The following is a 15768-nucleotide window of genomic DNA, read 5'->3' as shown; positions in this document are numbered from 1 at the left end:
AATGTATAATTCATCATTTTCCAAAGAAGAAAATGGTTCTTGGGTTCTCCAGGGATATTTATATAGCCCCAATCACAAAATAGTCTCAAAGGGCTTCACAAATTGACAAATATTAAAGGCATCCCCTGATATTAGCCCCAGAGGAGGGCAAGGAAAATGTAAAAAAAAAAATCCATCTGGGGGAAAAAAAAAAAGAAGCCTTGAGACGGTGTTGCAGATGTGGAAATCCCTCATTCCACGAATGAACAGGCTGGAATGGAGTCCTGGAATGAGGGATACCCCCATCTGCGGCCCCTTCTCAAGGTTTCTTATTCTTATCTTGTGGAATCCTGAGTGGGCAACATTGGACACCATATGGTGCCAAACAATGTTTGTTGGAATAATGTAAGAGTCCATTTAATAAGATGAAGAGCTGCGGTGCATTCGGAGAGGTGGGTCCTCCTCTAAACCAGTTGGTCAATGTAGACATCACCACAGCAGCGTTTGTGGTCCACCTCTGCTCTAACTTTACTTGAGTGGTCGAATATGTCGTCAGAGGCGTAAAACTTAGCAAAGAAAAATTGAAAGACAAATTGAGGAAAAATGGAATCGCAGTGTTTAATCTTTAAAATGCATTTTAGAAATAAAAGTGAAAGCCAATTTTCAGTTTTTAGGAAAAACAAGATAGAGGAATAAGAGTATTTTTTTGCTCCCTCGCATCCTGTAACAGCCTTTTTCTCCAGCTTCAGTCCAGAGAGGAGACAGGCAGGGATGCTGTCCCGAAACACCTCAGAAAAATGGCCCGCAGGTTGGCTCTGATGATGTGTCAGAAATGCTTGTCGAAATCTGAAGACAATCCTCGATGTGCATCCCATGCCATCTGCTGGACTGCTGCAGTTAACTCATCCAGAGTCAACGTTTTCGGGCTGCTGCTTCAGCTGAGGAGGGCCACCTGGTGTTCTGCTCTCCTCTCTAGCAGTCTGCTGCATGATTCCTCCTCATTCCTGATCTCTCCGCCTCCTGGTAAACTCCAGGCAGCTCATCTGTTTACCTTGAGCTACCGTCTTCTCCAGGTTGACGAAGAAGGCACTTGGAGCATTCATGTCATTAAGGTGAAGTAAGCATGGTCAGACAAGCGCTTTTTTTCACTCTTTCCCGCAAGCGGGAGTTTAATTTAAGCTGCTTTTTTCCCTTAGAAGCTGGTTGGTGCCAGGGTTTGAAATAGTTTTTGTTAGCCTTTCTTCAAACTTCTTATGCTTAGCTCCAGAGGTTGAATAGCTGTTTTTATTTGACCAGTGGAGTGAGATGGACACTGCTGACAGAACACACATATCTGGGGTTTTCCCATCTCCCACCACAGTTTCAAGGAGCAAAACATTTATTTCCCCATTAGTCCCCTAGAAGAGTGCAATAATTTCTTAATAAACTGACAGTAGCACTTGATTGTTTGGCTGGGGGAGCTGAATAATTTTACACTCAATGGTCAGTAAAGGCAGCAGGACACATGTGAACCTGCATGAGTTTGGAGTAGAGCTGGAGAGCATTTGCTAACAGGGTAAAAGAAGGTTAAAACTATGTTAAATAACACCCCAGATGTAGTTGACTGTAAAATTAAACACACGGCAAAAAGAATTACACACTGTAAAATAAGACATACTTTATTTTAGAAACATTGCCACTGCTTGCATTGAATGGGAAATCTTGTTGACAGGCTAAAATTAACATCGAGGTCTGGGAGTGATAATCCTTCAAATATTCCCCAAATAATCTCAATTATTTATTTTATTTTTTCCATCATCACCAGGCCCGATTAGACGATGTTTAGAATAGCTAGAATAGCAAATTACTTTCCTTAAAACATTGATTGGGGAGGGGAAATGTAGAAAATGACGGGGTGTGTGGCTACAATCATCTCTCATGCTTTAAAAATGGAAAGCAAAACAGAGGCATGGAGAAAGTGTGAGCCCACCTTTCGAAGGGATCGCAGAATAGTCAGCATGGCAAAAACGAGCCAATGATTATCTTTGGGAGTTTAAAATACCATGTGAAGTTGTCTGCAAGTCTGACATCTGTGTGAAGCCACTCAGAAAGAAGCTCTCACAAAGTCCCTATAATTTAAAAAGGACATGAGTTGAAGAGGTCACAGTTTGCCAAAGAGCACATTGACTGACTTAAACGGAAATGGATAAGCATTTTGTCGACCAATGAAGGAAAATTAATCTATCTATCCCACACTGAAAACAGTTTTTGTTAAATGTACTCACATGTACATTTTTAAGTACACTATGCATATGCATATAATAATATTGCAAAAAGTATGATGTTGGTTGAGACTCAATAAAAGTAAACAGTTCCAAGTGTGTTTCCATATTAACACCTTTACACAATGGCATACAGATAGATGTTCCGTGCAAATAGAAATGTACAAACCGTCCACATATCAGAGCACAAAAATACACAAGACAGATAGACGCACTGCCTAATTTGAAGTGTAGCGCTGAGACCCTCTGCTGGGCGATTTAAACAGTACATCAAAAAAAAAATACCTTCACCGCGATTGTAATTAAAAAAGGCACCCATGAGCCTCGATCGAGTGATAAAATGTCTCACTAAATAAAGGAGTAGAATAGTGAAGAATCCTGTTACCTGCAACCCTGTTACTGTGATTAAGGTGACAGGTCTTGCAAACACCAAATAAATCATGCAATGAAAAATTTACCTTTGATCGAACTTGAGTTTATCAGGCCTTGAATACTTTATTAATTATACAGTACAGTATTATGAATGAATGAATATGTAACCTGAAACGTTATCTATATATCTATCTATCTGTGAATATTAAATATCTGGTAATAAGGCTGACAATACATTCAAGTACGGAATTTAAAATTATTAGACGAAAGTTGGGAACTGATTATTGGCCCAAAACCTCCAATCAAGTGTGGAGTCTTTCATTTTGACATTGCAGTACAGTAATCCATTTAACAGATTAGCTTTTCAGTGACAGACTTCGGTTCGTTCATTGGCGTCAAAGGGTTGATGTGTTGCAAATTTTAAAAAGGCAGCTCTGAGACGGCTACCAGGCGTGTACAATGTCTGTTGAAAAATCCAAAGATTCAGAGGATGATGACGATTCTGACTGTGACAGCGAGTCGGATGACCAAGGTTCATTTTTCAGCATATTTCTGACCACTTTCTTTTACGGTAAGTTATGTACTATTAATGTAGGAAACCGCGATATTGTGTGGAAAATACAGAAATACAGTACAATGCAGTACTGTACATATGTTGTGTGTCTCTGGCAATGCCCTGACGTCATCTTTAATGGCCGTCACCGCGTGCAGCAATGTTGGAGATGAATCCAAACATTGGCCCCTTCCTCGCTCCTTTATTGTACTTTTCCTCCCTTGACAACATAGTTTGGGGGCAAATGCAAGCCCACACTAGGCAGGAGTCGAGGATGTAGGACCTAGGAGGTATACATAAAGAAATGAGATATGATCAGAAACCACACGTTTATGCTGTATTCGAAGAAGGTGGGAAGCCGGATTTATCCACCGCTTATCTTCCCAGTTCCGACCTCAAGCGTTCGAGGCAAATGTAAACAAGAAAGATGACTCAGTCTGATAAATCGTTTACATTTTGAACTCCAGAAAACCTTCTTCATAATTTTCGTAATTTATATGAATAAAGTAATATCTTATATTCAAATCATTTCAGCCAAAAACTTCATGCAGAGATAACGGCACGTCATCATGCAGTCAGTACAAATCACGTTGTGTTAACACAAGTTATTTCAACCAACTAAATTAATAACAAATATATGTAAATGTTTATAATCTTGTCAATTATATTTCGTCATTCGTGGTCTGTGCCTCCATGGCGTCGCCATTGTCTAGTGACGTCACATTAAAGTCTGTCAGTGAACTCGGGGTACTTTTTTTTCCCCCCAAAAGACAGCAAATAAGACCTCCCAGTTCCTAAAATAGGGGAAGATGAGCACCACACATTGTCCAAGTTCCGTCGCAGTTTGATGACATATAGGGATGTAACATGCGTCGAACAATGTAGTTGTAGTAAATTTGCTCATTGACTATGTCATTGTGTTTCGTAAGCGGATTTTTCATGTCGCGCATTACGTAGTAGGTAGCTGCGGAGTTATATTCTAAAGACGCTTCATATTTTGCTTATCTGAGCTCATGATCTACCTTAGCATAGCATTGTAGCCCAGTGGCATTGCGCAACAGTGTTGACAGATGTGTTAGAAGGGAGGCAGTTTTGCGAGTCACAAATTAGTCTCGCATCAAGGTTGACCGCGTTTTAGGTTTTTTCTTAATGCTGTGTGAGGTAACGTTGGTTTCTTCAAGTAGATTTTCTTCGAAAGTCGTGGTGCCTGCGACGCATTCGCAAAATGTTGAATATTCCAACTCAGTCGTTCCCTGCACCCAGTTCCCAACAGCGGGTCGGCCAGTCGGGGAGGACCAAGGTAAGAAAAACACAATTAATACAATTATTTGGGATCGTACCAATTTATTGGAAAGACTGAATAATGATCATGTGTCCTTAAATGTATGGTTGTCCTTTAAATTGTAGGTTGCCTTGAAGCCAGGCCACAGTCTTATGGACTGGATTCGATACTCCAAAAGTGGAAAAGATCTAACCGGGTTGAGGGGGCGCCTAATTGAGGTTACCCATGAAGAATTGCAGAAACACAACACAAGGAATGACTGCTGGACTTGTATACGAGGTAAGCATTTCCCGGCTTTCACAAGAGATGTCAACTTGCGGATGCTTGTGGACTCTTGTCAGACTGACAGGCGCTCACAACCAAGGGTTGACATTAACCTTTTTTTGTTTACCAGACGCTGTGGCTAGGGGTCATGTCCTGCTTACAGTTGAGATGCCATGGTATTGGGCATGGCACCCAGCGTGAACCCAACTTCTCTCTGTAGGCTATAAAGCTGACCACTGCTGTAGCATATCAGTAACATGTAGTGTTTGCCGTAACACAAATTATATTAACGTCAGAAGTGTATATACATTTTCGTTTGTTTTTGATACAATTGCCTTTAAATATCTATCTATCTATCTATCTATCTATCTATCTTTCTATTAGTATATTATACTTGTTGATGTTACTTTTGTTCCCACTCATTTAGTGTTTTCTTGTCAATTACTGCTTCCCCACGTACAATTAGTTGTTTTCTGATTTTATTTCAAATAACGCCAAACTCAATATTTAAGTTACAGCACACCTAATGCATATAAGAGCCATAGCGACACAATTGATCAAAGTATTTCAAAACATTTGCGTGAAAAAATAATCAGAAAACCAGCACACAAACTACTTGTACTGCTTTGTAGAATCGTTTAACGTTGACACTTAACAAGCTGTGTTGGCTGATATTTTTGACTTTCAACTGAGGACACTGATACCTGAGTGAACAAATGATGTTTGTAGGTATGGTGTATAATGTCACTCCCTACATGGATTACCACCCTGGTGGAGAAGATGAGCTGATGAAGGCAGCAGGCATTGATGGCACTGACCTCTTTGACCAGGTGTGGACTTTGTACACTGAGTCCTAACGTTTCCATTTAAAGTGGCACGGTATAAACAGTATACAGTACACCTTCATGTATTTAGTACCTGGCTTTAGCTAAACATGTTTTAAAGACCATAGTTGGTACTTGGGGCTTCACTTTGACTTCAAATCTAAACTGTTGCCGATTAGACTCTACATTACTGTGTTCTACTTGTCCACAGGTCCATCGGTGGGTCAACTATGAGTCCATGTTGAAAGAGTGTCTCGTGGGCAGGATGGCTACAAAGCCCAACACAGCAATTAAAGGTATTTTCAATACAGTTGGGGGATTTATTGAGAAAAAAAATACACATTTACAATGATAATACGTGTCCTTTTTGTTCTATGTACCCCCACTAGTCTGAACACAGTTTTATGATTGCAAATGTGTTGGTAGAATAGGAATTAAGCAGATCAATCCTCCAGTTGTAAGCCATCGATGGGCGCAGCCAATTTGACATTTGACTGCGCTGTCGTCGACAGGAAGTGACTTCAAAGTGCCTTTGGCTCACATGGCATACATCACGTATCTGGCTGGGCTAGTTCATTATCAATTTGTATCGCGATAGATGCATGATCACTATCAATTGAAAACACCCTCGATAAATTGTTTGATAGAAAAAAAATATCCGGAAGCATAATGACAACCCCGACATTGTGCATGTTGTAGGCAGAGACTGCAGGGTGGCGTTAGATTTGTGCCACTATTACAAGCACATATGAGGTGATTTTGAGCACAAAAATGTGTTTGAGCACAGCCGCTTCCGGATTTCGTATTTGTTTTGAGTAGTTAAAAAAAGTCAATAATTATCTAGATTGATCAATATGAAATACTTATATCACGATACACTTTTCAGCCGTATCATCCAGCCACGGTCAGGGCAAAACTGTTTTCTGGGTTTGGTCACGTGATAGAAAAATTTTCAACTTGACTTCTACTTTAGGACATGTAAGAAACTTTTTTTTTTGTTGTTAAGGGAGTGAAGAGTCGATGAAACTATAATATGCAACTTCCCCATGAGGTGACGCAACCTTGCTGTAATTTTGGTTTCATCCTTTTGGTTTTTTGACATCATGACAAAACCAATGAAATATTGTTTTTCTAACCCAGAAGGTTACGAACTAATTCAATGAGTCACTTGTCTGACAAAACAGAGTGAAAATGGACACAATACTGGTAACCAAGATCATTGCCCATTGGAAATTAAAAGCATAAAAACTAATGACATAGGCAAAGACCAATGTGTGTGTGACCAAACTTCAAATTACAACACCAAACATATGTCGGTCTGAACTATTATTTGAAGTATTGGCAACTTCCTCACTATATTGCCCAACATTATGTATACACATGGCCAAGTTAAATTGAACTTTAATTTAAAATGAGATTCTTTTAGCTGGAAAAGGCACAACAAATGTAGAAAGAAATATTGTGAGCAATAGTCATTTAAATACTTGCTGTTTTGATAGATTTTTTACAGATTGAAAATGATTCATATCTCTGATGTACAATTTTGAGGAAACAATCTTTTGCTGAAATCTAATCGATGCCGGTTACTTCGAGCATAAGCGAGCGCATTTCTATCTTTTTATACGTTCATTTTTCTACACTGTTTATTGTGAGTAGGGTTGCGCGCGCTGAACCAATCCCAGCTGACTTTGGCCGAGAGGCGGGCTGTACCGTGGACTGACTGGTTGCTAGCTAAAAGCAGGATGACCCACAACCACTTTGAAAATTGTGTGCAACTCAGTCTTCAGTTAACCTAACATACATTTTTGGGCAAATGTTGGAGGAAGCTGGAGTAGTGGGAGTAAAACCACATAAGCACGGCGAAGCTCATACACAAACTCCACACAGGAAGGCCTCGGAAGAGATTCCGACCTTCAACGTTTGAACTGTGGGGCAGACTTGTTAACAACTGTGCAAATCAACTATAAAGTGTACATCTATTTTAATCTAAAAGAGCAAGTGTTGAGAATCTTCACGTCTTACAATTTTTTCCATTTTCTTATTTCATTTCCTTGCCTAAAAGATGCCCATCCAGGCCAGGATGTGAATAATTTTGGGCCCAACAGCTTCTGCCAGAAATGTTAGGCGTTATTAACTTCATTAATTAAAGAATGTTCATGTCTGTCTGTTACCAACATATTTTTTGATCTCCCGTGGTTGATTTGTAGCTGTTGTGTTCCAATACAGAATTGCAATACATTAAATGCGCAACGTAGCACAAGCAGTTACCGTAACAGTAATCAGCAGGCACCTTACTTATGCAAATTTTGTCATTGAAAACAATTTTATCCGTGTGATTTTTTTTTTTTTTTTTACATAATGCCCCCTTCACCCCCGATTTTTAATTATTTTTTTTTCTCCTCAGCAATGATACCACCACCTCAACCAGTCTTCGCCCCCTCTAACCAAGTGTCTCCTCTGGCCGTCAAAGACTCTCGACCTCGGTATAAAGAAGACATTTACAACAGGGAAATAAAATTACTACATCAACTCATCTTTTTGTTTATGCTGTACCAATTATGTGTTGTTTGTACAGGTACGACTGGTTCCAAACTGCAACAACGGTTCATCTGGTTATATATACACAAAGGAAGGTAACAGCTCATCTGCTCCATTACGCCTGAGTCATAATGTTAAAAGATCAAAAGCAGAAATGTGCCTTACTTGGGATGCACTGAACTCATGTTGTGTACGGTAACTTTATATTGACACATTTAGCATTGTTCTTTACACACGTTCATGGATGAATTATGAGAACCTCCATCTGTATTTTTGGGGGCGATTTGTTCATGTAGGAGAGAATAACTTTTGACGAGCTGTCCACAGTGGCGACCACTGTCCCGGGAAGGGCAAGTCCAGTTGTGAGTTGGATGCAGTCTGAACTCATGCCATGCCAAAAGTCAATCGGTGTCCATGTATTCTTACCATGGACACAATAACCTCACCATTGGGTTAATTTCAATTCTAATATGGGCCAGACACATGCTCGGAGCATAATATTGAAATGTTTGGTTATTCTTTTTTTAAAAAAAAAAATTATACAGTATACACAATAGTAAGTTTGGAGTCATTCCAGGGCTATGGGCTACCTTAAAAAAATAAATTTTGTATTTTTTTTAAACAATGCAATATTGTGATACCACTCTTAGATACCCAACTCTGGCTGTACCGTAGTTGATCTTGAGGCTGGCGTACTACGAGTAGAAGTGCTGCTTGGGAAAATGTCCTACATGGTACATTTACGTGAGTAGAAATGGCAATTGAAAATGGATGTTTATTTCGTTATTTATTTTATCTATGCAATGACACGTTTTGTCATTTCTTTCAGTGCGTTGTCGACGTTGTCAGTATTACAAATGCGTATGGTTAGAATATGTGGTTCTAGTCAAGTAAATTAAATCAAATCTGCTTATTGTTATATGTTATGAAATCTTGTTTATTCTGTTGTTTTAGGTCTTTCAGAAAATGTTGATGGAGACATTGCAGGTAAGATATCCTAAGTTGCTAAAATAATACGGGCTTCTAAAGCACATTTAAATGCTTCTCAGACCAAACAACAAATGTAAGAATACTACAGGCAATAGAAACGGCTATATTTGTGTAGTCACCACAATAATAATCTCTATGCAGCCCTACTAGTCTAAACACAGCATTCACAGTCGATTCTGCCAAAGAGTGGGATTGCGAATGATATACTGCAATATCACGGAGGGGGGGAGTACTAAAAACATTTTCAGCAGCTGTAAACGATTTAAGCTTAGCTTGCCTTGTTTTTAGTCTTACATTGTACTGCCATTTCGTCAACAGTTAACACCGCCTTCGCCGTGGGAAAGATTCAGCTGACCATTCGCAAGCAGGCAGAAGGAAAATGGTCAAGTCTCGGTGAACCATTGGAATTCCACAATACATTTTTAAGCAAAAAAGACAGAGGTGAGCTTCAAATTTGTAGAAAAATGCATACATTTTCCATTGCTCTTTTATCCTCATTAGGTTTGCGGGTGAGCTGATGTTAGGCAAGAGGTGGGGTACACACTGGACTGGTCACGAGTCAATCATAGAGGCAATCATTCACACTCACATTCACATCTATAAGCATTTTACAATGAATGAACGTGCACAGCAGATGTTAAAAAGTCTACACACCCAGGTTAAAATGACAGGTTTTTGTCATAAAAAAACTGAGACCATGATGGTCATCATCTTAGAACTTTTTCAACTATTAATGTAACCTACAAGTATAACCTTTATAAGTCGTCAAAAATGTAAATTGTGCCACACAACGGCCACAATTTCAAGTGCTTTAGATTTTTCTCAAAATAAAGTTCAGACGTTCTGGTCTGCGTTTCCCTTCTACATTGTTCATCCTGGAAAAAATGAAGTCATATCCTTTCCAATTCGTACTGTGAAATAAGTCTACCGAGTAAGATTTCGGTTTTGATGTGAAAGATGCAATGCCGGAAAGCTCTTTTGATGGCACATAATACATTTTAGATAAACAGGAAGTGTAGCAGACGTGGTGCTCAGTTTTTCAAATCTCATCAGCTAACGCTGGATATGAAACACCTTTTTTTGCAGCTCTTTTCTTTCGGGATTGTGTGTTGGTGTCGAAGACTGAGGTGAACCATAACACGCGTGTGTTTCAGTTGCAACTTCCACGTGGGACTGTCATGCATGTGCCTGTTGGGAAACACGTCTACCTTAAATCCCTCATTCAAGGTACCCCCCAAAAAATCATATCATCACCTTGCTCAAATAGTAGCCAAACAATTTTTTTTTCTCCAGAAAATAACTGAAAGAAATGCTAGCTACTTTTTAGCACTAGTTGTTGAAGACTAATTGTAATATAAGGAGGAGGCAGCTGATTTTATCAGAGGTGGGCAGCAGCGTGAGAGGTTTTAGAATTTTTTTTTTCCATTCAAAATATGACTTGGGACATTATTTTAAGACAGTGACTTTATTCAACACTTGTAGATCGTAAAAATTTTTTTTTAACATGTTGCTGGTCTACTTGTACTCCTGATCAGTGTGACTCAATCACCAGAACTCAATGTCATCTAAATGTCATTTTATGTTCATAACTCATGCAATAGCGCAATTGGATCTTGCACCCCTTATTTTCCGGAGAAAGTAAAGTAGTAAAACATTTGCGGACTCATTTTAATTTTGATGCCCATTAGTTAACATCACACTGAACAAATCAAGTTTCAATTGCCGTGTCTAATTAATGATCCGTATCCTTCATCTTTAAGAGATACTCTCGATTAAAATGACATTCAAATCTGCTTTCGCAGAGATCGATGAACAGATAAACACGCACTTCAAGCATTGCATCCCATTTCAAGATGGTACTAGTGTTTTTCCTTTTTACAGGCACAGAGGCGGTGCGACCATACACCCCAGTCGACCAGAGTCTTTCAGTTGTCCCTGATACCTCCTCAGAAAAAACGGGCCTCTACCTCATGATTAAGGTTTATCCCGATGGACTGCTGACTCAACATCTCAACGGCCTACACATAGGTCAGTCTTTTGCCATTTCACTAATGGGAGAGTGAGTGATGAATTTACTCTTAAAACTGAAATGTTTTGCATGATTTCACATTGTTTTCATTCAACAAACAAATCCGTCTTGAAATCAGTGTTGATGAAAGCGTCTGCGGTCGTTACACTAACGCTGCTCTTAACCGGTAAAGCAAGCCAGAGCCCCGCTATTAGTTTGAGAATTAAATATTATCAAATGTACGTGTCCTTCCATGAAAGGAAGCTGATTGTATTTGGGTTTAATCCAAAAAAGACATTTGTAAAATCTGCTTTTACTTACTTACAATAATACTTTTTTTAATCTATTTTCTGACATGTTATGAATCAAACCAGTACCCAAAACCAGAATCAATTTTTGTACATTTTCTGCATTGTCAATTTAAATGACTGCCCTTTTTTTAAATGAAAGAATGGAAATTAGACATTTTTAAAATCCGATTCATTGATAAAAAAAAAAGAGATCAATACATGATTAAAATAATCGTAAATTGCCGCCCCAATTTACATTATTTAGTTTTCGTCTATTGTGGTTGTGGTCTGGTTACTATAATTCCATAAAACTCCATTAAAAAAAAAAGTCCAGGTACTATGTTATTTAGAAAAAAAAAATCCTTTTGTTGATGCTCGAGAAAACATCTTAAACAGGAATGCGAATAATTATGGGGGCTGTCAACAACATCATCAAGGTAACCTGTCTGCTTGACCGTTTGATTGTTTAATTACTTATATTCTATCTACACTGTTCATGTAATAACAAGAGGAAAGGTATTGATTTCCTGATCAAGATAGTTGGAGGACCCTCGTGTGGGCTTTTTAAATAGCACAGGTGGGCGTGTCAGTAAATTTTGCCGGTTTATCATGCGCCAGCTGCTGGGCCGCCCGTTTGTCATTTTTTTTTTGTTATTAAACTTTTTATTGAATTTTTTAAGCAGTTATAAAAAGGAAAAAACATGGTCACGTGTTCAGATACACAGAAGCACATCAGTTCCGGGCATCAAAATAGTACATACATCACTGACTTCCCGGTAAAACGGGTCACAATTACTGCCCTCTATTGTGGTTGTGGTCTGGTTACTATAATTCCATAAAACTCCATTAAAAAAAAAAAGTCCAGGTACTATGTTATTTAGAAAAAAAAAAATCCTTTTGTTGATGCTCGAGAAAACATCTTAAACAGGAATGCGAATAATTATGGGGGCTGTATGTGAACCATGACATCATCAAGAGCCTTCTCTTAATTGCCGAATTTTGTGAAACAACATTCATCTCATATGTAATGCTCAGTGAATTCGCTTTATATGCTTCCAACAGTTTTAGTGATCTTCATTTCAACTCTGTTTGCTGTCACTCTCTAGGTGACCATGTATCAGTTAGTGGTCCGGAGGGTACCTTCAGTCTCCGCCCACTTCGTGATACCACAGTCCTATACCTTTTAGCAGCAGGAACAGGCTTCACTCCAATGTCTCGTCTTATTCGAGTGGCCTTACATGAGAGCTTCGCTATCAGGTCTGTAAAAAACCCACCCAAGCATGTATACTGTATGTTAATCCTGAATTTGATTTCTAAATCCTTCAGTCAGGAAAATGATTCAATCAGTAGTGTCGCACTGCTTCTCAAGAAGTTGTGCTCAAAACTCTTAATCGGTCACATTTTGCGGAAGCGCTTGACTGATTTCTCTCGAAACATACTGTATATAATGTTTAAACTGCAAGTATTCGGTTTGATTGTAATAAATGATTCCATTTCAAGCAGTTGATAGATTTGCCCGTTGCATTTCGCAAGTCTGCTCGATAATGTGGTTGTGGTTTTCAAAGTTTTCATAGACCCCATCATATGAATAAATAACATATTCATTTGGGGGTTTTCATTGATTTATTTGAATCATTCATTTTATTGTGTGACAATCATAATACTAATAACAACACAGCACCTTTTAAATGCACACTTATACAATGCATGTTGTCAATGATTATGTGGTCGCTTTAAATCATCGGGATTTACGACAGCTCGTCGTTTCTTTACATGCGTGAAAAAGCTTTCTGTCAAAGAGGTCACTTCGACAAGCAAGACTCAGAGCTGAAACAGAAACGTAAAGAATTAAATCATGTAGGAGTATAGGTCATTTATTATAAATATATATGAAAATACATTCTTATTTTTAATCATCATTGACAAAGTGTTACTTATAATTATGGCACCCTGTAGATGTTATGGGTATTTTTATACAAAGGAAATTTTTTTGTGCCTGTTGAAAATTAAAGTTTACTGACATAGCCATAAAAAAATGTTGCTTTATTTATCTGACCATATTGGAATGTATTTGTTCGGTTTTCAGTCAATTAAATTTGGTTCAATGAACAATATGTGGTTATTTTTAAAATTTTCAATGAACATTCGATCAGTCCGGCCCTCGGCTTGCAGCAAAATTTTTTATCTGGCCCTCCGTCCATTTGACTTTGACACCCCTGAACAAGCCCAAAAGGAATTTCATTCATCTTCATGGTGAAGATGTTGTGACCACAACTGTATGTGTCCGCAGGAAAACCCAGTTGCTATTTTTTAACCGGCGCGAAGAGGACATCCTGTGGCGAAGGGAACTGGATGAACTAACTGCTCAGGATGAAAGGTGACCCCTCCCATTGATGAAAACTTCACCAGAAGTGTTTCCTAATTTTTGATTTGAAGTGACAGAAAGTTGGTTTAAGTGATGAGAATCCCTTGAAGGTTTTTTTTTTTTTTTTTGGCCCACACAAAATAATAACGGGTAGAAATCTTTTCATGTGAAAGCAAGCACAGTAAAAATGATGTAAAAATGATGATGATGAACAATATGAAAGACATTGAATATTTGATGAATAATTGTTTTAATTTTACTTAATATCTCACTTAAATACATGGGCTGATACTGGCCTGCTAACATCGGGGATACCGAAAGAAAGCTATCACAAGAGGAAGCTTAAAGTATCGTGGGTTGCTTCAAGGGCCACTTTTTCCAAGTTTTGAACAATGTCATTATTTGCTTTTTTGCTCTTTCTACTGAAGGTGGAAGAAAAATATCAAAATTGGTTACAAACTTTTTTCAGGGGATGAGGGATCTGGGATCTCATTTTGGAGTCAAATCACCCAACTCAAGCAGTCACTTACTACAGTTGCGCACTGATTAGAAGGGAGCATGCTCACATGACATTCTCTGAATATTTGTGTTCATGTGACTCCCGTCAGGTTCCAGGTGGAGCACATCCTCTCTGAGCCATGTGAAAGCTGGACTGGCAGGAAAGGCCGCGTGGACGATACGATCATCAAGGATTTTCTAAGTAGGCCGCAGGGCTCAAAGTGCTATGTTTGTGTATGTGGCCCCACGCTCTTTACTGAACAGACAATCAGGTATGTAAAACTAGGGGGGGAAGACAAATTATTTGGATGACATCCTGGGTTATTTTGTGATTATCTGGCGAGTCGACCTCTCCTGGGAAGATTTTCATGGCTGATAGATTCCTACCACCACTTTGTTGGTTTGTTCTTCAATGTCTTTGAATCTCGGCCCGATGTGGGGAGCCCAAAGTGGTGCTTTTCTTAATTCCCATTGATGTCCTTCAAACTTGTGGGGAATGTTGGTATAAGAGCAACTGTAGTTTATAAGAGCTTTAACACAAGACGCAGCACAGGACGGGGCAGATTGCAAGCTACATGTTCTTTGTTGGCTAGTTGTAGCACACTGATGGAAAACTGAGAATAATGTCATTGATATTGTTTGGGGAAAGATGAAATATGTGATGGTCAAACCGACATGCAAGAGATGAACCTGATTTTACTTTTCATCTGTCAGGTTGGTCAAGCAGCAAGGTTTTAGTGAAGAGGAGATCCACGCCTTCCAGGGCTGACGTGCTCTGCTCTGCTGCAAACCTGCAAAGACTGAGCGTGCCTTCAAGTGGCAGTCAGACTTCACTTTAATTTATACCGTACATTTACAGTGTGTGTGAGAAGAGGACATTCTATGCACCAAAGTTGTGATGATATACACTCTTTCACTGCCAGCTGCTTTCAGAGCAGCCAACCCCACGTTGCCAGCCGTTTTAGAGCATTTTGACTATTTATTTTTTTTTCTCCAAGACCCACAGAGTATTGTTTTCTACTGAGTAAAAATATTTTGTATGGCAAATACATTCAGATTTACTTATGAGTACGTTTGGACCTACTTTCTACCTACTAGTAGGTTCCAGTGTACTCACACGTATGTTCAAATGTACTTGCAAATATGTTTGAACGGACCCATAAATATGTTCGAACCTAATTGCAAGTACGTTTGGGCCTACTTGCAAGTACATTCATACATACTTGAAGGCTAAATGCTACAAATGTAGCATTTCCCATAATTCCACAGGGTATTGACTTGCGCATGTCTTATGGAAAAAAAATAAAACCATAAAATTAAGAATACTAAATGTTTCCTTTTCAAACGTATTGATATAAATAGAAGATTGAAGTTCTTTTTTTTTCCCCATAATGCCATGGACAATGCCATTATGGGGGGAAATACACTGTAACGTAAATCATGCACTGCAGACATAAGACCATGAAAAATTACAAATGAACAATGTTTATTTAATTTTTGAACAGAGCAATATAAAGTAGGCCAAATGCAAAAAAAAAAAAAAA

The 15768-nt window shown here is 38.7% G+C and overlaps 1 protein-coding gene across 1 annotated transcript; it reads left to right on the top strand.

Annotated features, from left to right (window-relative positions):
• The first annotated feature begins 3988 nt into the window (after nucleotides 1–3988).
• On the top strand, nucleotides 3989–15388 carry cyb5r4 (cytochrome b5 reductase 4). Its single transcript, XM_019880106.1, has 15 exons — nucleotides 3989–4465; nucleotides 4573–4726; nucleotides 5441–5541; nucleotides 5747–5831; nucleotides 7940–8018; nucleotides 8111–8168; nucleotides 8724–8817; nucleotides 9028–9060; nucleotides 9382–9504; nucleotides 10150–10290; nucleotides 10945–11091; nucleotides 12468–12618; nucleotides 13652–13738; nucleotides 14335–14496; nucleotides 14939–15388. The coding sequence occupies exons 1-15, from the start codon at nucleotides 4391–4393 to the stop codon at nucleotides 14991–14993; spliced, it is 1545 nt and encodes a 514-aa protein (XP_019735665.1). The 5' UTR covers nucleotides 3989–4390; the 3' UTR covers nucleotides 14994–15388.
• The last annotated feature ends 380 nt before the right edge of the window (nucleotides 15389–15768 follow it).

This window comes from Hippocampus comes, unplaced genomic scaffold, assembly GCF_001891065.2.
Source record: "Hippocampus comes isolate QL1 unplaced genomic scaffold, H_comes_QL1_v1.1 scaffold135, whole genome shotgun sequence".
In the NCBI taxonomy this organism is placed as follows: domain Eukaryota; kingdom Metazoa; phylum Chordata; class Actinopteri; order Syngnathiformes; family Syngnathidae; genus Hippocampus; species Hippocampus comes.
This window is presented reverse-complemented; position numbering and strand designations above follow the sequence as displayed.